This window comes from Gallus gallus, chromosome 1 (assembly GCF_016699485.2).
Source record: "Gallus gallus isolate bGalGal1 chromosome 1, bGalGal1.mat.broiler.GRCg7b, whole genome shotgun sequence".
Taxonomy (NCBI): domain Eukaryota; kingdom Metazoa; phylum Chordata; class Aves; order Galliformes; family Phasianidae; genus Gallus; species Gallus gallus.
In genome coordinates, this window is record NC_052532.1 from 177,317,002 (window position 1) to 177,341,925 (window position 24,924).

Below are 24,924 nucleotides of genomic sequence, written 5' to 3' on the forward strand. Positions count from 1 at the left end.
AAAAATAGCCCCCTTTACCCTCTTTCCAAGAGGGAATAAGGAAGGTGGGTGAAACAGTTTAAAGGTGAACTTTGTGAAGCTGTTTCATCCAAATGTTCTTGCATACAAGCACACCTAGTTTGTTATGAATGAAGAGACACAGCTTTTCTGTACCAGAAACAGCACCACCATACCTTTACTGGATGTTGGCCAAAGGAGGGTTTTTTTACTGACCTAATTGAAGAGGCATTGCAGAAAATTTGAGAAATCGTAAGTGAATTGCTGTATTTATGCTACAGGTTTTGCATAGGTGTATTGAATTTGGTGGTGTCATTTTTAACACTCGTACTAAACACAATTGTGTTTACATAACTGGTGGTGTTCAAAGAGCGTTTGGATGTTGTGTTGAGGGACATGGTTTAGTGAGAACCATTGGTGATGGGCGAATGGTTGGACTGGATGATCCTATGGGTCTTTTCCAACCTTAGTGATTCTATGAGTCTATGATTCTATGAAAAGGTGCACTGTTTTGATTGGTAAAACATGACAGCAGTTGAAAACTGTTCTTTTAAAGTAGTGTTGCAGAAAAAAAGGGATATAGTGAGCAGGCTTTCAAATATGTTAATATATTATGCATATATATATATATGGATCATGAGGATATGATCCCAAGTATGTTGAAGGAAAGCCTGTCTCTACTTTCTGTGCATTTTGGATACTTGTGCTGCTGAGTACTGAGGAGCTCAAAAGCTTGCAAATTCTTCTGGCAAAAGGAGCAAGTCTTGTGAATTCAGTTCACATTGCTGGCCAACACAAAAATGTTTCTTCCAAGATAACCCAAAATGAAAAAATCCCAAGAAGAAAAAAGGGAATAGCGAAAACTATGTTAATTAGTTACTCAAGCTGAATTATTCAGGTAAGCTCACAAAATCAAGCCATACCAATGTGTGGTTGTTACAATGTTAAGCAGGCAGTCTGGTGAATGTGTACAGTTCTGTATCACAGCGTTTAATTTTGTTTGTGAAATGTACAGATATGTGGTAGGTCTGTTGAGCTAAATCATTTTAAGCCTGTGTGTCTTTGGAGGCTCTCTTGAACAAAGGCCAGCATTTCAGCTGTTCAAATTTGAACCGACTTCATTTTTCACAGAGATGGAATTACAAAGGCAGTATTGTGCTATCATGATTACAAGAAGAATCCCACAGATAGTAAACAGTCCTAACGTGTCCCTGTTACAACGCAGCGGTAAGGAGTTAAGCCTGCTTTGAGAATTTGGAACACAGGGAATTTTGTTCTTTTAGCCGCCATAGCAAACAGGCTAAAAAATCCGTGCCAAGATCTTAAGGTTATTTAATGTAAAAGGATGGAAAAAATGGAACCCAAAGTAAAGCATGGAATGTTTAAATTTGAAAAATGCAACCATTATTCCATTAAAATAACTTTAACCAGAGCTCAGTGAAGTCTTTCTTTTAGAATGAGGATGACAGTTGGATTTTATCAGGTAGCTCATCTTTCAGAATAAGTAAAATAATACTACTGATGCATTTTTTCTTCAATCAGCTACTCATTAAGGGGCTGTATGAGGTTGTAACAGAGTAGAGAAAAAAGGTTTCTATTGCCTGACACAGTTCGTCTTCCATAGTATTTTCAAGACTTCAGTGTATCCATATGCCTGACATTTGTAGAAACAAGCTTTGAAGCTGTGGTCTTTCAGAAACTCTCTGATTTTAGTTCACTGAAATGTTGAATTTTAAATTCCCAGGGGAATAAGTTCAAACTTCCTTGAGTTTTAATCTAATTTTTGCCAGTCAAATTCTTATTGACTTGGGAATTACGATCGGATCATAATCTTTGAGCCAGATCATTAGCTCTTATTGGTGTAAACAAAGGAACATTTCTATCTTTCGTTTATAGCTTTAGCACTGATTGATTTCAACAAAAGAACATTTATATTTTTCTCACATCCTTTTTTTTTTTTCAATTGGGTATTGTCAAAAGAGTTATTTGTGATTTCCTGTTAATTTTAATCTGCTTAAGCAGTAGAGCTTGTTCTCTCCAGGGCAGAGATGATCTGCATTGTTTGCTTGATATTCATATGGCTGTAAGAAAGATGAAAGATTTCCTGGAGGTTCTCGGTATTACCGCTGTTTCAGTTGATCTCCCGCAGGTGCTGCTAAGCCATCTCCTGTGGAGAGTGACCTGGGCAGCTTTGAATGTTCCTTTCAGTTATGACCCTGAAATCACTAAGGAACATTTCTGTCTTTCCCTTCTGGACTTTGGTCTAGAATATGACATAAGCAGAACAGAAGGAAGAAAGGGATGAATGCAGAGGCTGCCTTTCCAGCAGTCATCCCTGGCTTGAGGTCAAGCTATTTGCAGTATAGCTGAGTGATTTTTTTTCTTTGGTGGAGAGTCTGTAAGAAATGCTCAGCTCTGAGCTGGGAATCACACCTTCTACAGTTGTTTGTTGAGCAGAGCTGGTTTTGACTGGCTCTCCCAGGAAGCATGCTGTGTTTGTCCTCATCGCCAAACCTTGCTGCCCTGTGCCCCAGTGAACAGTGAACTTGGATTTCCCAAATCAGTGAGGATCTGTGGGACTGTGGTTTACCAAAATGTCAATTAGCAAACTCGTAAGTGTTTTTTGTTTCGGTTTTTTTTCCTATTTATTTTGTGTACCAGTTGAAAGCCTGTACACTTAACTTTCTCTTACCATTATTTAATGTAGCTGAAATATAGAGTTGAAAATCCATTATGTTGAAGAGCTGTTTTGATGCTGCTGGTGGGAATGCTCTTGGCCTTAACACTCTTAAATTCTAACTGTGCAAAATACACATATTTGCTATTGCCAAGATTTTGGAAGTTTAGCTTTTTCACACTGAAGAATTACAATCAATGAATTCCTGTATAGGAATTTCTCATGCTTTACTGTACAGAAAATGCAAGTGCCTCTCAAAGAAATTAGTTTTGTTTAATTTCACACTGTACTATTTCACTATGAGGTGAACACCTCCAGAGATTTGCTGCTTAATAATGAAAGATATTCAGAATTGTTTAGCTTTCCTTACACAGTGGCTTCTCCCACGAGTCATTGCAAACTCACATGTGCTTTAGTACTAGGATGAAGAATCATTGAAGTGCGTGCCTCCCTTGGCTTATGTAGTGGGATAAGATAAAACATGTCCACAGAACCAGGAGAATTGCCCAGGCATAACACTTATTACCATTTCCATTTTTCTGTTGCTTCTTGCTTTAATAAGTTTTCTGCATCGTTAAATAATATTTTGAACAATACTAAATCCAGTATGGAACGTCAAGGTACTCAGCAACTGACATCTTTATTACAGCCTATTTACTCTTGTTTTGGTAGTCCAAAATCATTATATAATTTGAAAGACGATTATTGTATTTGGGAAGGGTAAATGCTGGCCTAACATGGATACAATGTAGGATAGACTTTACGTTCATTGGTTCATTTCTGTGTGTTGAAATTTAACAGCTGCACACATTTTATGACAGGCAAAATAGTGGGTGTTGTTCTATCCCATTCTTGACCCAGCTAACATTTGTCTTGGAGAAGAGGTTACAGGCCTTGGCAAGCTACTGCATAAAGCAGCTGTGCAATTTGAGAGTTTTCCTTATCTTCTTTAACTTCCACGGAGTTAATTGATAACATTTTCCTCACCTACACTTTCCTCATGTTACTTCCCCAGAGTTAGTTTTTTGTTCTACGAACATTAACATCGTTTGTCTTGAAGTAATATCATTTTCACAGAATCTAAACATATAGCTCTGCCATCAGTATCTGTAAGCTTTGATGTATTATTTCTTAAACACTTCAACACACTGTAGAATTGCAGGTATGCTTTTTAGAGTTCAATGTAATACCAAACATCTGTAATACGTTATACAACTTGTAATAACTTTTAAAATATTTCAGCAAAGCCCAGTTATTTCTGACATATTTAATATATTTGTTAATAAAACTGCTGGCAAAAAAGAGAATATGCTTACTAGGAAAAACATGTATTGAAAAGCTTCAGGAAGCAATGGAAGAAATCTAAGGTCAAGCATTCATATACAGATATTCTTAAAAAACTGACATTAAACAGTCTGTGGATATATTTATACATATCTGGATAGAAAGTCAAGAGCAGTTTGCTTAATGACTTGAAAAATGTCCCCAACTTTCAGTCTGTGGTGGCATGGATAATTTTAGTGCCATAGGTGTAGAATAAGTTCAACTTTGGTAAAAATTTCAAGGGACAGATACCGACTGATCATTGTGACCAAACAAATCTTTGCAGGTAAGGGTAAAAGGCCACATGCTGTCCCATTTGATCATATAGAAACTCTGCTGGCTCAGTGGAAGTTAAGTAAGTCTAAATGAGCGATGCTCAAAGACAGCGGTAGAATCCATTGTAATATCTACTTTGAGGATTAGTCATTATGACCTGTGGGGACTTGATCTGCCCAATCCATTGTTCTTTATTTCTAAAGATAGTCATGTATTTTTAACAAGCATCTAAGACAACATAGAAGCATTTCATGGAAGAACAAACACTGGGATTTGAGTGCTATGTAAATTATTGCTGATATCTCCGTTTCCCATTTCATGCTTTAGCAAATGAGATTTCCTTCCTCATTTTTAATTCCTCAATGCAATGCATTTCAAAGATGTTTTTAGTATTGCCAAGTCCTTTTTTCCTGTCTCGTTCTCTTTTAATAGTAAGTGCACTATTAACAAATTTACAACAATTCTAAATATGTTCTGATTTTTTTCTTTAAAGCCACTACCGAAAAACATGGTGTCAAGACTGTGTGAGTCCAAAAAGGTGTGTGCTGCAGCTGATATGCAACTCCAGGTATTGTCTTTGTTTTCTAATCTCTACATGGAAAACATATGGAAGATATTTTAATTTTTCGTAAAAACCTTACCTAAATGTGCGAAATTTAATGAAAATGATTACATTTTGATGCTCATCTTCATGCTTGTTTTCATTAACATGTTCTATGATCAGAGGTCTGGAGTAGCTTCCCTATGAAGACAGGCTGAGGGAGCTGGGCTTGTTCAGCCTGGAGAAGGGAAAGCTGTAGGGTGACCTCATTGCAGCCTTCCAGTATTTAGAAGGGGATTATAAACAGGAGTGGAATCAACTTTTTACTCAGGTAGATAGTGATAGGACAAGGGGAAATGGTTTTAAGCTCAAGGATAGAAGGTTTAGATTAGTTGTCAGAGGGAAGTTCTTCACAGAGAGAGTGGTGAGGTGCTGGCACAGGCTGCCTGCAGAGGCTGTGGATGCCCCGTCCCTGGAGGTGTTCAAGGCCAGGTTGGATGGGGCCATGGGCAGCCTGGTGTAGTACCAGATCTGGAGGTTGCTGGCCCTGCATGTGACAGGAGGGTTGGAACTTGGTGATCCTTGGGGTTCCTTCCAACCCAAGCCATTTTATGATTCTGTGATTCTATGGTGTCTTCTTAAAGCTAAATGTCTAAATCTAAAGGAAAATATCTTGAAAACCCCAGCTTTCAAAGAGGACCAAAGTACCAGAGTTTCCAGATGTGGTTTAAGATTAAGTTCTTAAATTCACAGAATCATTCAGGGAGAGCTCTTTGCAGTAGAAAAAGTATTGTGTGCCTTTGGATCATTAAATGAGAATGAGAGATAAACCTTGGTCACATTATCTTGTTTCTTTACTAAAATATGATTTGAGTACCTTGTTATCTGCAGGTCCACTATGAAAGTGACTGCTTGCTGCTAAAAAACAACTTGTTAACAGAATCGGTGACTGAACTGCAGCTGTACAACTTCCCTCTCTCAGTGTTGGGGCAGTAATTAAATCCACATGTCTTTATTTTCTGTGGACAGATGTGATTGGTCAGTCATTCTCATAAATACATTTTCACTGTTGCTTTTCTTCAAAGGAAGAAAAGGAATTTAGAGTATTAACTTGTCTAGATATGTAGGTTTTTTTCAGTCCCGCTAGGGCAGTGCTCTGATGTGAACAGTAACGTAGCATTCAGCCACATTGGTTTTTTGCAGTGAGAATTTGGCTGCATTCAGTATGCTGCAAGCTTCTGCTGTGGAATTTGTATAAATTCACTCTCTCCTCTTTTTCTTCCCCTTCAAGTCAAAAGCATTTTCTTGCTAGAGTTGACCTAATGCTTAGGTGATGTGACTCTGCTGATACCTTAATTAAGGATTTCCACTGTTTTTGAAATGAGGAAAGAAGCAATTCCAAAGATAAACCCCTTGTGTGCAAATGATCTCAGCGTTGTCCACAAATGTGAGCTGTGCTGCTTAGCTGAAGTGGATTTAAAAGAAACACTTAGTTAAATATTTGCAGTTTGCTCTTTGCTGTAATTTGTAGTGATTTCAAACTAATAGAATACTTGAGTGTGGACCTGTAAATGTAGGCATGTCAGTTACACTAATCAAAACCAGACTGTATCCAGGGTATACCTGTATTTTTCACTGGTTAAACCTAAATGGATTTTTGACGTGTGCTTTCAGTGTGGTGCTGGTTTTTCTCTGGATAGTGTTGACTGTGCAGGCAGTGTGAGCCTGGAGGTGTAAGAGATGAGCTTTTCTTCTGAGCCCTCTCAGCAGGTCTGATTTTGAAATGCATATTTCTCGCTCTGGAAGGCTCTCGTATAGAGATAGCTGACAATCCAGAAAGAATGTAGTCAAGAATATAAATCATTCATGTAGGAGTTTTTAGAGGAGAAAGCAATTCTGGATCAAAAGAAAATTTATGCTGAGAATGCTTAATGGAGGACCTCTGTACATAAAGTCCACCAGCATCGAGTAATTTGCCAGTGTACAGACTATTAATCACCAAAGTGATGGACGAAGTACTTTCACATGCGTCCATTCTTTTATTCTGTGTCTACCATTGATATTTCCATTGATTACAGGTGGCCCAGAGGGGTTGTGGATGCCCCATCCCTGGGGGCATTCAAGGCAAGGCTGGATGTGGCTCTGGGCAGCCTGGTCTTGTGGTTGGTGACCCTGCCCACAGCAGGGGTGTTGAAACTAGATGATCTTTGACCAGGCCATTCTATGTTTCTATGATATGGGTTTATTTTCAACTTTTAATATATATTTGCTATAACCCTGTCAAGGTTTGAGACCAAATAAACCATGTTAGGGCAACAAGGACCTGCGTAACAAGAATACTGTCAGTCACAGGTCCATGAACAGTGACACAACGTTCCTGTCCTTTGGCGGGGAGGCGGCACACTCCAGGACGCTGTGGATCACCGTTGTGGTGATCTCATGTGCTAAGCTTGTGATCTCCCTGCTGCTGTTAGCTCTCAGGTGCATCTACCCCCTCCCGTGAGGCTGCTGCTACCTCTGTCCTCGGGTAACTCCAGACCCTGTAGATTTAGAAGTAGGGAGAGAAAACCAGCTCTTGGATCGGATTCCTGTGGTGCCTAGTAATTGACTGGTGCTGGCAGTGATGCAGCGATTAAGCAGGCTGTTTGCCCTCAAATTGCTCATGTAACTATAGTTCAGTCAGTCTCAACCCCTGCCAAACTACCACAATGCCACACTGAATAATATTAGTCATTTCCTACTTTCAGTACCATATTTTTGGAGTTTCCAATTATAATGCCTGCAGAAGTATGCACTCATTTAAAAAAAAAAGATTGGCTGGCAAGGCCATTTTCTTTACTAATTAAGAAAAAATGTTCCAGAGAAGTTGGTTGAGTGGCAAATATAGAGTTCACACATTCCTTTGTATAACTATTGTTACTAATGCTAATGTAAAAGTATAATAACCGATTGAATAAAAACATATTTTAATCTGTAAATGCCCGAGTACGTATATACCACTAAATATACGGTCTAAAAAGACTGTGATTAATGACTATACCTTTTCTGCAGGCTTTGCAGTGAGTATATTATGTATTGACAACTCAGTACTTTGCAGTATTTGACCTTTAAAAGAATTCGAGATGCTTGCAAATTTTTCAGCAGCAGGGAAAATGCCTAAAGGTTCTTCTGTTGTCCTTTCAGAAAATAAGTCTATTGTCATGGCAAAATAAGAAATCACACTGTTTTTTTTTTTTTTCATTATAAAACCTCTCTGTTTTCTTCCAGCTCATGCAATCAGTTAGTCAAGAGGAAAGATAAGGGAATCCCTATGTCTTCTCAGAAAGCTTTTGCCATGCAGCATCTCTCAGTCAGCAGTAACTTCACCAGAAGATCCGTGACTGTTCACATATTAATAGTAATCAAGTGGGCAGGGAGTGAGAAAGAACTGGAGAATTGAGTTAAGCTGATCAGTGATGTCACTGCAGAAAGGAAAGACTGCATGGCGATAGATAACCACTTGACAGCCTTTTTATATTTTTTGGTCTTTTGGGAAATGTATTTTACTGCAAGTAAAAATGGTTGTCTAACTGCTGCTTAATGTTAAGTGTTAGCATGCTCCTTGGCAGCATTATCTAAAATCCTGTGGACCTGGGATATGTCTCCTTTCCCCATTTCAAAGGCCTGAGTAAACACGCAGAACTGTGGTTCATAGATGGGAATGCTTATGGATATAAAGTTCATCCAAGTTTATTTTCAGGGATGGATTTTTTTTACAATGCTTTCCAGGTGGCCTGGCTCATAGCTTGCTTCCCACGCTTTACATGTGCCAGGATCAGGGGAAAGCTTATAGCTGGCTTCAGTGACTCATTTCCCTTGCTCTCTGTTACTGCATTGTTCTTTAGGCAGGCCATTTCACTGGCCTTCAGCTCCTGTTTCCCCACTTCCTGGCTATGTGTTGAGGTATTGCTCCAGCTCTCTGACCACAAGCTACTTGACTCCTAATTTTCCTTTAGAAGAGGTCTTCTGCAGTACAGTCTGCTTCGTCTTGTGCAGAGCACTAGGAGCAACTGCAAGCTGCTCCTAACAAAACAGGGTGTTATTAAAAAAGAGAATCAAGGCTGGGCTGAGGCAGGATGGCAAATTCTGTGATCAGATGCTGAAGTGTCTGGTATTTGTTTTGGGTGTTTGGAGAGGAGAGGGATGTCAGTGTAAAATGACTCATGACTCAGGGAGACCTAGGCTGATAGAATAAAGTGAGTCTTTTTAGGCTGTCAGTTCAGCTTGTTTTCAGATGTATTCATGCTGCTTACCATTGGTGATATTCCCAATCACCCTTGCTACTGTCACTTTTCTTAAAGAGCTAGGGACTTGCTCTGCTTTGTCTTTTAAGTTCGGTGTTGCTAAGTGCCTGAATCTCTTGCTCAGTGTTTCTATCTAGGACACAAATCTAGCCATGTCATTAATGACTGTGGGTCATGGCTAACTTCTTTTCTGCATGTTAGAAGATAGCTTAGTCAAACGGAAGGAATATAGTCCTTTGGAAACATTCACCTTTTTGGTGTAAGCATGCCTTTTATGTTGTCACATACCAATACCATGTGCCTAAGACAAACGTATTGTATGTCTTTAGGTCTTTTATGCTGCCTTGGACCAAATCTACCACGGGAAACATCCTCTACAGAAATCAACCACAGAAATTTTAAAGGAAACACAGGAGAAAGTTTATGGCTTGCCACATGTACCTAATACGGTGAGTAGAACGATAGCAAATAAAAAAGTTGTGCTACACTATTGTGCGTATGAATACCCCTACTTCTCCTCCACCCAAATCCCAACACTCACATGCTTATTGTTGAATTGTCATGATGAATGAGTTTTCTTTCTTTTAGTTTCTTTATCCAGAGAGTTGAGTGTTGGACATTTTTATCTAAAAATCATAGATAAGTAACACATTTTTGACAGAATTGTAGTGGTTGGAAGGGACCTCTGGAGATCATCAAGTCCAACCCCCTGCTAGAACAGGTTCCCTACAGCATAGGAAAGCTTCCACACTCATTTTTGTATGAGTATAGCTTACCACATTGAATTAAATAACTTATTCTTGTTGTTTCTTTATTTTTTTTTCCTAATCAAGTAAAGCACTGGAAACAATTCATTGGAAAGTGGGTTTATTCTAGCTTTGAAAAGGTCTGTCTGTGAAAGGCAGTAAACACTGTACTGCATGTTGGTTTTTACATAACATCACTGTCAGTACGTGAAAGAGAGTCAGTATGAAGTAGGACTTCAAAGACAGTTTTTCCCACTGTACTGCTGTAACTTCTGGCACGTCATTTATTCTTTCATGTTGTTTCTGTAACACAGGCTCAAAGTGTTCCTTAAACTCTTGATTTCTGCTGAAATACATAATTTTGATCTTCACTGTGACTAATAGTGCGTTTGTCTTGCACCTCGTGAGCATCTGAACGTGCTCCTTTTTTCCTTGCCAAAAATGTTACCCTCATTCTCAGAGAGGGAAGTTACCAGATCCAGCTTAAGTCCTCTCCCCATTAAAACTCTGCTTCTGCTGGCCCAGCAAAGCTGGAGAAGAGGAAGCAAGATACCTTCAGAGTATGATGTCTGACATCTTAGGAACTTAATGAGTGTTGTTTTATACCACTGATCTGCAGGTGTTATTTATCCTATGAATGGAAATGGAACAGTTCCTTGCTTTCAAAGTTAGCTGGCATTTTTTGTTCCATTTAAAAAAAAAATAGTTTTAGCTATTGCCTTCAAGGGAGTGCAACATCTCATAACAAATGTAGCCTCAGTATGAGGAGCAGTAACAAGTTTTTGGCAAGGAGCTTTATCCTAACAAAAAATACTGTGAACTCTTGAATTATCAGAGTGTCTGTGTTCTTCACAGTTATTGAATGTAAAATTAATGTGTCTGGTCAAGGACTTTAATACAGTTTAACTTTCAGTAAAATTTAATGAGAAATGACATTAGAAAGGCGACAGCACTCTGTGGCCTAATTCATGCCTGTGATTTGGCTTGCTAATTTTGCAACCTTTTTTACAAATCTAAGATTTGCTTTCAGCTTATTTTACAATATAGAAAAAAGTAAATGTCATGGAGATGGAAAGTTATTTTTTCTAATTGATGAGAGGATATTCCTTTCATTTTGGAGCTAGACATTGAAATATGGTAAGAGAAACCAGCTGTTGTTTTCATCTGTCATTTTGCTGTGCATATATAAACTTGACAAAGAAAAATGTCTTGATAATTAGAATATTACTTGCTTCCTAGCAGTTTAGACTCAGTTATGAATTATTCTTTCAGGCCTGTATATCTTACATTTTAGTGGTGCTGGGTAAAAGTAATTCTTGCCATTTACCATAGTAGCATTGTTTGTCAGGGCTGCACAAGCATCCATTATTATTTCCTGATAAAATTTACCTTAATTCGCTCTTACAGTTCTTGACAGGCAAATAAACTTAGTAAATATCCTTGGGCTTCAGTTTTATCATTTTCTGAAGTAGTCACAGCAGATGTCTTGAGCAGATGGATTACTGTCTTTCAGAGGCACGGCTCAGATAAGAGGACAGTTTCTGTGCACCTTTTTGTTACAGTGCTATCAAAATGGGGAACTTAAGCTACGTCTAGTAAGTAAATGCTGTTGTTCCTGTGTAAATGATACCTATTTTAAGATAAACCAAAGCATCCTCCTCAGGAAGGTATCCTATATTGCGCGCCAGCAACAGGAGGGATATAGGGAAGAAAATCCTGTCAAAGTCTGTATTTGCCATTGAGATAGGTTTTACAGGCACTGAGGCAGTTGGCAGTGTGTGCACCAGTGTTTACATTGGCTGTGTAGACACAGTCACAGAAGCTAGTGCTGCATGCAAGGCAGAAAGGAAAGTGAGTAGAGACTTTACTGACAGAAGCACAAAGAAACAACTTTCCACAAGGCTTTGTTTTCCTGAGGAGTGCAAATCTCAATTTCTGGCTAACGCTTATCTTTCCAAAAGGATACCTAGTTTGCTGCTGGCTTTTGAAGGGTGAAATTCCTCTGGGATTTCTTTGCTCTCTTACCAAGTCCAGAATTTGATGACTGCCAGGTGGGGGCAAGGAACTATATCTGTTTGCCTGTTTTTGTAGTGTCTGGTGGTATTGTTGCCAGAGATCTGTTACTGAGTTTTGAAAATGAAGAGCTATTTTACGCAGGCTGGATTCTTGAATCCTTAAAAAGGAAGCAATCTTCTTTACTCTTCGAAGAAATAAACCAAATAATAATGAGCACACATTTTCCTGCCATATCTTCCTGAATGTATGTGGTGTTGAAATTTGTGTGCTCTGGGGAATGCAGTGCTCTGCCTTTTCTGACAACTTTTCTTCAAATCATAGCTTATTTCTCATCAATTCTGATGCCAGTTTGCTTTACTGTGGCCCGCCTTGCAATTGATACCATTGTCTGCTTTTAGCATCTCTCTCCTGGTCTCTTCTACCTTTTTGTCCAAGATGTCCAGAGAGGCTTTCTTAAAAAGTATCAGGTGACCCTTTGATCCACCTGAAACATGACCAAAATTTCTCCTTCTGATCTGTTGATTAGTCACCTGCCTGTCCCCAAAGTTCAGACTTGAAAACTACTTTCTCTTGAAACAGTCATCAAAATGTAATGATAATCCATTGTTAGTTCTGTGCCAAGCCTAATAATTCCTATCTCCGGCTGTGGGTTTTGGTTTAATATGGAAACAAAAAATGAGACATAGGATAAACAGGGTCTGAATTGATAGTGAAGATTGCAGCCTCCTGCAGGTACAGGAAAGAGTTCGCAATGATGAAGTAGTTCTGCAATAAACACCAGCTGCCCAAATCATCTTACCTGAATTTTCTTTGTGAAATAGCAAAATGGTTTGAAATTTGGATTCTTTTTTTTTTTTTGGTCTTACGTGGAGGTTTGCTGGGAGTTGCTGATCTGGCTTGGAGTTGTAAGGAAAAATGGTTTTGAAGAGTAAGGCACAATGAATCTGGGTTTTTTTTTGTAGATTGCTGCCAAATAGTCCATTTTGCAGTTTCACAAATATGTTAATCTTTTCTTTAGAAATACAGAATCAGAGAATCACAGAAAGTTGAGGTTGGAAGGGTTCTCTATCTGGCCTAACACCTCCTCGAACTGTCTATCGAGTTTTCTAGAGCTGGTTGTCCAGGACCACATCCAGACAGTTTTTGAAGATCTCCATGAACATTTGACTTTCACCTGAAACAAATCAAAGTCATAGGAACTAGAGTCTCTGAGAATAATCAGGTCTAATATGGAGATATTGTCAACTGGGGGGGGGGGAAAGAAAGCTCTGATTTTTTTTTTCTCCAATAATCATAAAGATATGTGGGTTTTTTTTTTAAGTTGCTTACCTACATACAAAATTAATACAAATATCTCCTACACCAAAATGATCTCATTTGACTTTGTATACTATCCATATAAATATATGGATCTTTTGTGTAGATACTTGAGTATAGAATGTAATGTTGGAATTAACCCCCACACTTAATTGTATTTACATGTGGTAGGAGGGAACACATTGCTATGTAGAGATGCTCTTGATATTTTTGAAACATTAAATAATTTGCTAATATACCTTTTTGTTCTAGCACATTAAGTACACATTATTCCAGAAGGACCTCTTCTACTTGCGTCCTAAAAATTACATTTGGTTACAGGTTTAATTATGCTTCTATACTTCTGTCCAGAGTGCAGTTTCCTTTGGCAATAAAAGAATTTGTTAATGGCCTATGGATGTTAGTGATTAGAGACCAAAACATCTGTAAGACCAAATATGTTAGTTTGCCAACAGAAAACAAGGTAGTTATTGTTACAGATACCCTAGAGGGAAGAAGCGTATGAAAAAATGGTGTACCACCAATGTAATTGTTAGTATTTCTTCTTCCTGCAGCTGAGGGGACTCTGCCCAGACAGGGATCCTGACCTTGGAAGGCCCCACTTAAATCCTTGTCTGAACTTGCTGGGATTATGTCTGTTGTGTTCTTCACAGAGGAAATCAATGGATGAGATGTAAAATAACATTTGGAGTGTGCTTGTGGAGTCTGTCAGGCACTACAGGAAGTTGTGGCTTGCCCATGGTTGCTGAGAGCATAAAGGTTTCATTAATAAGGTGCATATAAAGACATCTGGTAAGTTGGTCAGCTGAAGAGGATTTGGTGTCTAGTAGAGAGTCAGAACTAGCTTCCCAGCAGAGAGGAGATAGGTTTAAATGTCCTTCTGCAGCACATATTGTTGCCTAATGGCCAGGTCCCTTTCCCAGCTCCCCTTTTTATAGTGTTTAAGAATGCATGAGAGCAAAAGGAGAGGTACATATCTCTTTTTATTTCCTAAGAGCATTTTCTTAAGAGTTCAAAGATAACTTGACCTCATGCTCAATTGTATTAAGCACACCAGAGTTCAAAAGTGGAGACCATGGAAACAGTGTGGTTTTTGAATTTCAGTATTGCAGTCTTGTACTGGTCATGATAAAATCATAGAATCCTTAGAGTTGGAAGGGACCTTTAAAGGTCATAAAGAAAGTCTGCAGGGACAGGGCATCAACCTGTTCCAGTGCCTCACCACCACCTTCACTGTAAAAGATTTTTTCCTTATATCTAACATAAATCTACCCTCTTTAAGCTTGAAGCTATTTCCCCTTGTCCAGTCACCACAGACCCTGCTAAAGAGTCTGTCCCCTTCTTTGCTATAGCTTCCCTTTAGATATTGAAAGGCTGCTATCAGGTCACCTTGGAGCCTTCTCCAGGCTGAACAGCCCCAGCTCTTTCAGCCTGTCCTCATAGGAGAGGTGTTCCATCCCTTGGATCAGTTTTGTGTTCCTCCTCTGGACGTGCTCCAGCAGCTCCATGTCTCTTTTGTACAGTGGACTCCACATCTGGATGCAGTACTCCAGGTGAGGTCTCACAGCACAGAGTAGAGGAGCAGCATGACCTCCATTTCCCTGCTGGCCACGCCGCTTCTGATGTAGCCCAGGGTATGGTTGGCTTTCTGACCCACGTGGGCACATTGCTGGTTCATGTCAAGTTTCCCATCTACCACTACCCCCAGGTTTTTTTCCAGCAGGACTACGCTCAATCTCTTCACCCCCCCGCTTGTGTTGGTAGTGAGGATTGCCTCAACCCAGGTGCAAGATCTTGCATTTGAATTTGTTAAATCTCATGAGGTTCACCTGGGCCCACTGCCTGTCTAGGTCCCTCTGGATGATCATTCATTATCAGTAGTGGTGCTGCATTGTAAGAGCAGGAGAGTATAATTCTTGGCCCATTCCTCAGCTGACTTATGGCTGGCAGTTTGAGAGAATTATCTTGCTACTAAGTCCGCTATCTGTGTCTTACGATTTTTTCTTACATCTTAGGAGTGATCAGTAATAATATGTAGTCATAACTGGTGTCCTGTTTAACAGGACATGCAAATGTCAGTAAGATAAGAAAAGAGAATAAATAATCGTGTGAGGCAAGTGATGAGGCAGTGATAGCCCTTGACCACTGAAGGTAAAAGTGGTTTTGAATTCTGAAACCTTGACTCAAGTGGTGAACGTGAATCTTGAAATTATTGGTAACAAAGGAAAACTAGTAGCTATCTATTAAATTTAACTGTAGCTTGGTGTTACTTTATCTAAAACCTTCCCAATTTTTCTTAGGTCATCTAAACTAAGCTAAGGTAATCTTAGGGAATAAGTAAAACTGAAAGCTAGGTTAAAAGAAATAAAAGAGTTATGGCTGAAGCAACTTGAAGAAAACATGCTGTAACAGCTGGAAAGAGCTTAGTTTCAGATTGAGACGTTTTAAATGGAGTTTACCAGTCTGTCCAGGAATTACTGCTATTCAGTGTTTTTCTTAATGATTAGAATGTGAGTTTACCTAGAATGTTTATAGAAGATCCTCCAGTTGACAAAGATTCCAAAAACCATGAAAAACAAAATTGAAACGATCCAGAGGATTTGGAGAGAGTGTTCAGAATGTTGAGAATTTCAGCCTTGCAAAATAAATCTGAAATTGTTTGCAATCAATTAAATATATAAGTATTTAAAAGAGCACTAAATGCCCAAAGAGCGCAATTTATGAGGTGCTGCTAAAGCTTTGCATATGGGGAGCTTTGTGTTGGGGACTTAGCAGTGGCCAAGTGCTGTGTCCTGTAGTAGGTGAATGACATAAAAAGATGCAAGGACCCCAAAAGAAGTACAAAGAAAAGGGTTTGGAAGGATGATAGCTGTAGAAACATGAACACTGTTAGAAGTTGAAAAAATTAAGGTAATTTTCTAGCAAAGAAAAGATTAGGTAGGCAAACATGAGCATGTATGTTCTGGTATTGAAAACCTATTAAGAAAAGTGTATAATTGGAATGGAGACTACGATCTTTTGTTTCTTACGAACAACCAATAGTGGAAGGGAAAAAAGATGGTTCACCATACAACAAATGTGATTATGGTTAATATCAAATCTTTTAAACTCTTGTTAATCTTTTCCCTCTTCTGTTGAAGAGGGCGACACACCCAGCAGTTATAGGATTTCCACTGTAGGGAATCTTAAAGAAGCCCTTGTTCTTGATCACAGAAACATACATTTCATAATAAAGATGGAGGGTGGATTGCTTTTCTACTTTTCCTCCAAATCAATTACTTGAAGAGACACTGATGTTGCTCTTATTCAACTTTTTAGAGTGTTTTGAAGAGAGATGAAGTCATGCATCATTACTCAACCTCTTGAAGTTTGTGTAACCCCTTCAAAGTAATCTTTTACCTTGCCTGTTAGAAACCAGAGTTGTTTACACAAAGTGCAAATCACTGGATTAGTTTTCACATGAACCTTCTTAAAAGTATACTATAAAATCAAGTTGAAGAGTCTGGGTTTGAGGAAAAGATTAATAAAAAAGTACACAGTGAACTCCAGGGGAGTGATATTTCTATAAATAATTAATAGCTAAAAGCCATTTCAAAAGGCTTGGTGCCCTACTCAGTCCATTATGAATGTAGATGCTGCATCTTTCAAAAGCTCTTAAAGTCACCCTTCCGGGTTTGTTTAGGTTTCTGTCTTTCTAGAGTTGAGTTCATTTTATGATAAAGAAAATGCTGATGGCATATATTGTGAAGATTTGTTTTCTAGTGGTAATATGACACTATTCACTGGGCAGCTACCTACAGCAGGAGAGTGTTTACAGATATCAGAAGATATGAAGCAGTTTTAAGGAAATTCTTTTAGCAAGTGTTAGCCACATGAAACTCAAACGTACATTAGTGATAGCATTTACATTTAGTAGCAATTTGAAAAAAAGTGCAGGAAGTAGTTGCATATTTCACTCGGTAACATTTTGAGATGCCTATATGTTTTTATAGATACCTAAAATATCTATATATATTTTATAAAATGCAGATTGCTTTGTTTAGTTGTACATATTTTTGTTCTCACATTTCATGTTTCTTTTTTTCCCCAGGATTGCAGTACTGGTGCTATATTTGATAGTGATATATAAAACTAATTATATAATTTCCATAAATATAAGCTAAAGAACGTGAATGAAATACTCTTCAAACACAGTGGGAAATTCTCCCCCCTGTAAAAAAGCTTACAGTCAAATCAGAAAAGAATGAGAGAGTAGAAGTACTATCACTCCCTCTTACTAGGAGCTGGCATTTAGACTGAGAGAGGGCCAAGAAGTCATTTCTTCAAGTTCATGTTGGATTTTATGGCAGATTCAAGCTTAGAATCACGATCCCCTACATCTCTGTCTGGAATGGCTTTGTTAAAAGATAGTAAGTGAGCATTACTGTTAAATAGTAGCAGTATCATCTGCCAGTGTAGGTACAGGTAGTTCACATGATGAAGTTGTACTGGCAAATAATATTCTGCAGTTACAACATTGCTTAACATATTTCTTGGGTTTTATAAGAGCTTATTTTAAGAAGCATTCATAGAATCATAGAATCACAAGGTTGGAAAGGACCTACAAGGTCATCTAGTCCAACTGTCCTTCCATTACCATTGCTACCACAAGCCACTAAACCATATCTCATAGCTCCTCATCCAGACGCCTCTTGAACACTGCCAGGGACGGCGACTCCACCACCTCCCTGGGCAGCCATTCCAGTGCACGACCACTCTCTGAGAGAAAAAGTTTTTCCTTATGTCTAACCTAAACATCCTCTGGTACAATTTGTGGCCATTTCCTCGGGTCCTGTTTGTTGCCTGCGAGAAGAGATTCATGTTGCTTATTTTAAAATAACAGGTCAGTGCTTAAAATTTGCTTTAGTTGGTAACATATAATAAAAAACTTAGGCTTCAATATGAAATCTGTACCCAAAGGAGAGCTCAATGACCTGAATCCAGTCATCTGGGGCTTAAGAACCTTGAAAACTTAGGCAATGCTAAAAGTGGTTCAATGGCAACTGAATGGTCTGACTGTGTATTGTGTGTGTGTGCATGTGTATGGAATTACATGTTAGAAACTGTGGAATCCTCTGTTAGTATGTTTTTAGGCTTTACTTTTCAAGCTAGTTATAATATTTATAGATAACACTGTCTGTCAATATGCTGAAGTGAGATCAGAATTTAAAATCAGTTTTCCTATCTCTCATTGAATCTGTGTGTTTTAAGGATTGTGGAGCAATCATAAATACAGCTTCTTGATGCTGAAGTTCTTTGTTGTCTCCCACATTCCCCCTCCCCCCAGTCCCTTTGTGGGTAGAAGAGGCTGAAGAGTTTTAAATGATTTTGCTATAGCAGTTCCAATGCATTAATGGTTTATAAATGAAAGTGAAATATTTTTCTTTAATTTAAGTAATCCAGAGACCATATGGTACATATCTTGAATCACCTAAGTGGTTAATTGCATGTTAAATTCCTTTCCTCTTCCCCAGTGTAAACAACTGCAAAAATATTTACATTCCATGCCTTGCTAGATTTATTTATCGTTTTATAATAAAAACACAGAAGTGTTATAAATTGAAATCTTAATCTCTTGCTTGACTTGCTTTCTAAAATGTCACTGATGTCTCTGGGTTGGTTTACTTTGTGCTCTCTCCCACTCCTAACACAGAAATGCACGACACTGAAAAACGAAGGAGTGCTGACATTAAGCAAGTTATGAGGGCAGCTCAAGATGTGGTTTCATGAAATTAACTTTCTGTTATTCTAAACAAGATTAGAAACTGCAGCAAAGGAAGTGGCTTTAGGACTTTTCATTGGATTTTTTTATTATTGTGAAATTCTAGAATCACGGTGATGTAATTCAATAAAATGTGGTGTTCAGGCCAGAAATACAGAAAGTAAGTTGACCAAAGAAATGGATGCATACCTCTGAAGGAATTGTTTTGTCACTTACCAAGTGCTCCATGATTTCCTCAGGTAGCCCCAGGCATAGACTGTTTGTAACATCTGCACCCCAAAACTCATCAAGTTGTATCTTCAAGTGAGAATGAACTGAGGATGTCTTCAAAGCTGTAAGCTTATGTAACCAGTAAGAGGGGAAAGAAATACTCTCAGTTGTTACAGAATGAAGCAGAGGATTCCTTAAGCTATAAAGCCTTTTCTCATTTCGTAAAGTGAATGAGTAGTTTGAACTTAACAGTGGAAAAATAAATTCTGTGACGGGACATTTTGGCCTCCCCAAAATACATACTCCTGGCAGCAGAGCTGGAACCTCAGAACCTGGCAGGCATGGCCCAGGCTTCTGTTGGCAGCTGTGGACTTCTTGGTGCAGCCACTACACACAGGCAAGAAGGGCCAGAGGAGCTTTACTTGGCCAACCTCTCCAAATCTACTGCAGGCTTGATACTTCTAGCAAAGTGAGTGCAGTAGAGACTCAGGAAACAGCATTCGTTCAAGTAGGTGAGAGCACTAATTCTAGGAGCCATTGGGGTGCATGAGCGAGACTTAAAATTTCAGTCCTTGGTGACTGGTGGTGGTTGCAGTTCTTTGCAGTGAAACCTTCTCAGTATTGTCCTTGAGGTTCAAGAAGAAGGTTGTTAATCTTCTGTCTGGAAAAAGAATATGAGTTTGACCGTGAAAATGTAAACTGGAGTAAAAGGAAAACAACGAGACCAGATCTCCTGGTCATCAGATAGTAGTTTTTTATTTTGCTAAAGGTGGGTTTTTTTTTCACTGGTGTATTAAAATGATGTGTGCACACCTAGTAGTACATCAGAACAGGAAACCTGCTAAGCTGGATGTGCAGCATCCAATCAGTTCTGCACCACACAATGAATTTACTGTTTTTCTGTTCTGAAAAGTGGCCTTGCTGTTCTTGATCTGTTGACTGCAGCTCTCTGTGTTCTTTATGCGTATAGCTAGTTGGATGGAGGGAAGGGATTGTCTTGTTCTGCTTTGCACTGATGCAGCCTCACCTCAAGCAGTGGGTGCAGATTTAGACCCCACAGTGAAAGGAAATAAAACTGTTGGAAAGCATCCAAAGGAGGGCTACGGAGGTTGTGGGGGTTCTAGAGGGTAAGATGTATGCGGAGGCTGAGGGGAGGCCTGATGGCGGCTGCAGCTCCTCACAGGGAGCGGAGGGGCAGCGCTGAGCTCCTCTCTCTGTGACAGCGACAGGGCCCGAGGGAACGGCATGGAGCTGCGTCAGGAGAGGGGCGGCTGGGGGTGAGGGAAAGGGTCTGCACCAGAGGGCGGTGGGCGCCGAACAGCCTGCCCAGGGCCAAGTGCTGGAGTTCAGGAAGTGTTTGGGCAGTGTCCTCAGCCATAGGGACTGGATTTTGGGTGGTGCTGCATGGAGCCAGGAGTTGGACTCAGTGATTCTTGTACATCCATTCTGCTCGGGGTATTCTTTTCTGTTCACTTCCAGTTCCCACTGTGTTGCCTGTGCTCATTTTCAGTGTGCATATTTGCACGCCAGAAACGTGTTGTGCTGGAATTTCACTAACACTGATAAGCCTTGCTTCTCAGCAGAGGGAAATGTACTGATTTCCATACTAATTGCTGTTCTGTTCTGTCTCCCGAATTACCAGAGCCTTGAGCTTCTTTGTGATTCTCACGAGTATTCCACTACTACTGATAGCCAAGTTCAAGGGCATTAAGAGCAACACTATCGACTTTCTGCCAGATCCAGGAGTTCTCTACCCAGTAGCCCCTGAGATATGTTGGCTGATTCTCCACTGAGTTTCGTGCCAGAATAAGAATTTAATTAAGAAAGGGGATGGGGGTGGCACCAAATATCATCCCCATCAAATATTGTTCCTCATGGAAACTGTTCAACAACATGCTCGTTGTTGTAATTACTGTAGCACACGTTTTGTAATTAGAAGACTTAAATGATGTAAATACTTTTCTTAATTTAGTGTTGGGTCTTTTCAGGTTCTCATTCTCACCTGTGATTTTTGTCTTTAGATGCAAAAAAAGAAAAAAAGGGATAAAATACACCTCAAAATAGCTGAAGTCACAGCAGAAACTGCTGAGGAGTATTTTGACAACTGCCAACACCAGTCAAGAATTTCTGTGGTTTGTTTTTCCTTTTCAAATGAAGTAGGAGGATTTCTACAACTTATTTTGTGGAATTAGTGGAGTCTGTAGAACACAGTCAAGCAAAAATTGGGCTATTATGAAGTGTCTTACCTGCAGTTTTTTGCTTTCAGTTTTGTCTTTTCAGGTCATATATTAATTTTTAAATGAGTTGATCTCTGTGATAATCTTAACACTTGTAAGTTTAGAAATCAAATTACTGAATCTGTAATTTATATTGTCTTCAAACCAGTTTAGTTTCACTGAGCCTACAATGTTGTTAAAAGAAACGAAGTGTATTAACTTTCAAATAAGCACAGCAACTTTTAAATACAAGTGGTAAATTATTTTAATTTCTCCTTGAGTAGTAGTCTTATACCCTTATACCCTCCAGAGATAAAAGGATAAATATTTCTGTCCCCTGATTACAAAGGCAGGCTCCATGACTAGTTTGGGCAGGACACCTAGTTTGAGATAGCTATTAAATAAAATGAACTGAATCTTACCCTAAGAGTATATCCTACAAGTACTCTATTTAAAATTTCTGGGAAGGTGTTATGTTCTATCTGTATGTGAGGTATCTATCATGTATCAGTGAGGTATTTTTGTTTGTTAAAGGAAGGGATGGAAAGCCTTCACGCTTTGGTAACATTTCAGACATGGTTATAAGGGAAGATTGGTAATGTTGGTGGAGAAAAGACCCTTTTAATAAATGCAGTGGATCAGTTGCACACCTTTATTTCAGTCTGTTGTGTTGAATAAAAAGCAGGCATGAACATGACCCATTAATGGCATATTATCATAACCCATGGGCTATGCTGTAAAATGTGCCATTTTATAAACTCCTGGAATGAGTTCATGGAACTTTTTGAAGTAAGTGATTACTCAGTCTTCATTAACTTTCCTGCTGCTTACCAAAAATATAGCGTTTAATAAGGAGTGTGCCCTAGTTCTACATGTCTAGCCTTTATCCTTTCCAAAAATGAAATTGATATGTTAGTTGTTATTTTATATGAAGAAATTATTCAGCTTTGTGAATAACGTAGTTATGAAATCAAGTCATTTTTCATCTATAGGTAGTTTTATTAGAATGGAATTTCATGCTAGAAGGTGAACCATTTAATTTTAAATGCATCTCAGTGATGTGGTTATTTTTTACTGATCATAGAACTTCCTAAAGGAGTACTAGCCTAAATATATCAACAGGGCTAAGTGCTGGATCTTGCACGTGAGTCATAATAACCTCATGCAGTGGCATAGGCTTGGGGAAGAGTGGATGGAAAGTTGCCCAACTGAAAGGGACGTGGGTGTATTGGTCAACAGCTGGCTGAACTCACATCAGCAGTGTGCCCAGATGGCCAAGAACAAGGGCAACCTGGCCTGTGTCAGAAACAGTGTGGCTAGCAGAACTAGGGAAGTGATTGACTCCTTGTTTGCAACACTGGTGAGACTGCACCTCAAATACTGCGTTCACTTTTGGGCCCCTCACTGCAAGAATGATGTTGAGTTGCTTAACTGTGTGCAGAAAAGAGCAGTGAAGTTGGTGAAGGAACTGGTTATGAGGAGTGGCTGTGGGGATTGGGGTTGTTTAGTTTGGAGAAAAGGAGGCTGAGAGGAGACCTCATTGCTTTCTGCAACTCTACTACTACCTGAAAGGAGATTCCACAGCATCAGTCTTTGCATAGGAGACAAGTGACAGAACATAAGGAAAAGTCTCAAGTTGCACCAGGAATGATTTAGACTGGATATCTGGAAGAATTTCTTCATGGAGAGCATGATCAAGCATTAGAATAGGCTTCCCAGGGGATCAGTGGGGTCCCCATCTATGGTGGTACTAAAGAGACATTTGGATGTGGCACTAGGGATCATGGTTTAGTGATGAGACTCAGTAGATCAAGCTGATGGTTGGACTTGATCTTGAAAGTCTTTTCCAGCCCAGATGATTGTGATTTTTTTTTTATTTTTTTTTTACTATATCTCATCTATATAAGGTAGGAATAGCTTTTTTTAATACAGGCAGGGAATGACAACATGCTAGAGTTTTCAGTACTCTGTGCAGAAAAATCTGTACTGATTATGAAAACATTTAAAAATCACATATATCCTTCAAACCTTACTAAGAGGTAGTGTGTTTATTATCAGATTTCCTGGGTTGTTGTTTCCAGTATGAAAAAAATCTCACTTGTGTGATGCCTTTGAAAATGTTATTATCATGGTAACATAGAATCATTAAGAATCATCTAAGATAATTCAGTCCAACCATCCACCTACCACCAATATTGCCTACTACACCATGTTCCTAAGTATTACATCTCCCCTTTAAGCACTTCCAGAGACGGTGACTGCTCCACTTTCCTGGGCAGCCTGTTCCAATCCCCATCCACTCTTTCTGAGAAGAAATTATTCCTAATGTCCAATCCAGTCCTTTCCTGGCACAACTTGAGGCTATTCCCTCTCATTGCTGTTACGTGGGAGAAGAGGCTGATCCCCACTCACCACAACTTCCTTTCAGGCAGTTGTAGAGAACGATAAGGTCTCCCCTCAGAGATCTTATGAAACTCTAGGTATCTGAAAGTGCATTTGTTTTGTACTATCAGTGAAGGAAGAGAGAGTTGTCTGTACCTTACCTGTGTTAGGCATCTGTTTTAAGACAAATTAGCTAAATCTCCTATATTTGTCTGTCTTCCTCTCTCTCTCTTTTTTTTTTTTTTCCTATTTTTTTTTAATACTACCCTGTTGCCAATGAATTTTTGAATTCTTAAACTTTGTTACAGAGCTTCCCCAAATACAGGGCGAGAGATGAGTAACGTCTTTGCTTGGTCTTTCTGTATCCCTTCCTTTTCTCTTTCGAAAGGAAGTGATGTGAGGTTTTTTACTTAAGTATACAGCAATCACAGTGTCAAACCATTTTTTTGTATATGGGCAGAGGGAAGTGAGGCCAGTGAAGTGAGTGCAGACTGAAAGGAGCTTTTGGTCTTACATTGCTAAGAAGCTGTTTTCACTACTTACTTGTAATAGAGAGTTTCAGTAAACCTGATAAACTGATCAGCTTAGAGGTGAAGATGAGCTGTTTTAGTCACAGGGTGTTAAATGTCTTACAAAAAGGACTAGTTCTTCCTCATGCCAGGATATTCCATGGATTTTTGACAGAAGAAAGGCAAGATGAGCAAAATAATCTGGACTGAGGAAGACATACTGTCCTAGTTATAGTTTATATGATGCATATTTTTCTTTGTGGCAGAAAAAGCAACTTGAATCTTTCACCAAACAGATCTATTTGAAAATTGCTTAAGTTTCTGAGGATGTGAAACCAGTTCTTCTGTAAAGCTTTCCACATGCCTGAGAGAGTTGTACATTCAAGTTGAAACTTTGAATCCTCATTTTGAAAACTTAGTATGTAGTAAAGTAGAAGCTGTCATGATTTTCCTGTAGGCTCTCTGATCTGTTTCAAACTGTGCTGTAAGTTTAGTGATTATGGTTATAATTAAGGGACTAGTTAGAAAAATTATAGGCATTAAATGCAAACACAGCAACCACAGTATTTTTCAAAGCAAACTAGAAAATCTGTATCCAAGCTGAATGTTTCTGTATGTTTACATTATAATGAGATATGATATCGTTGAAGTTTACTTTAAAGAAAGAAAA

General features: G+C 39.0%; 1 protein-coding gene across 1 annotated transcript in view; it reads left to right on the forward strand.

Annotated features, from left to right (window-relative positions):
- Positions 1-24,924, forward strand: part of MIPEP (mitochondrial intermediate peptidase) — a 68,280-nt gene that overhangs the window by 33,622 nt on the left and 9,734 nt on the right. Inside the window, exons 15-16 of the mRNA XM_417136.8 lie at positions 4,767-4,841; positions 9,427-9,546. Coding sequence (XP_417136.3) covers positions 4,767-4,841; positions 9,427-9,546 — 195 coding nt within the window. The remainder of the gene's footprint in view (positions 1-4,766; positions 4,842-9,426; positions 9,547-24,924) is intronic.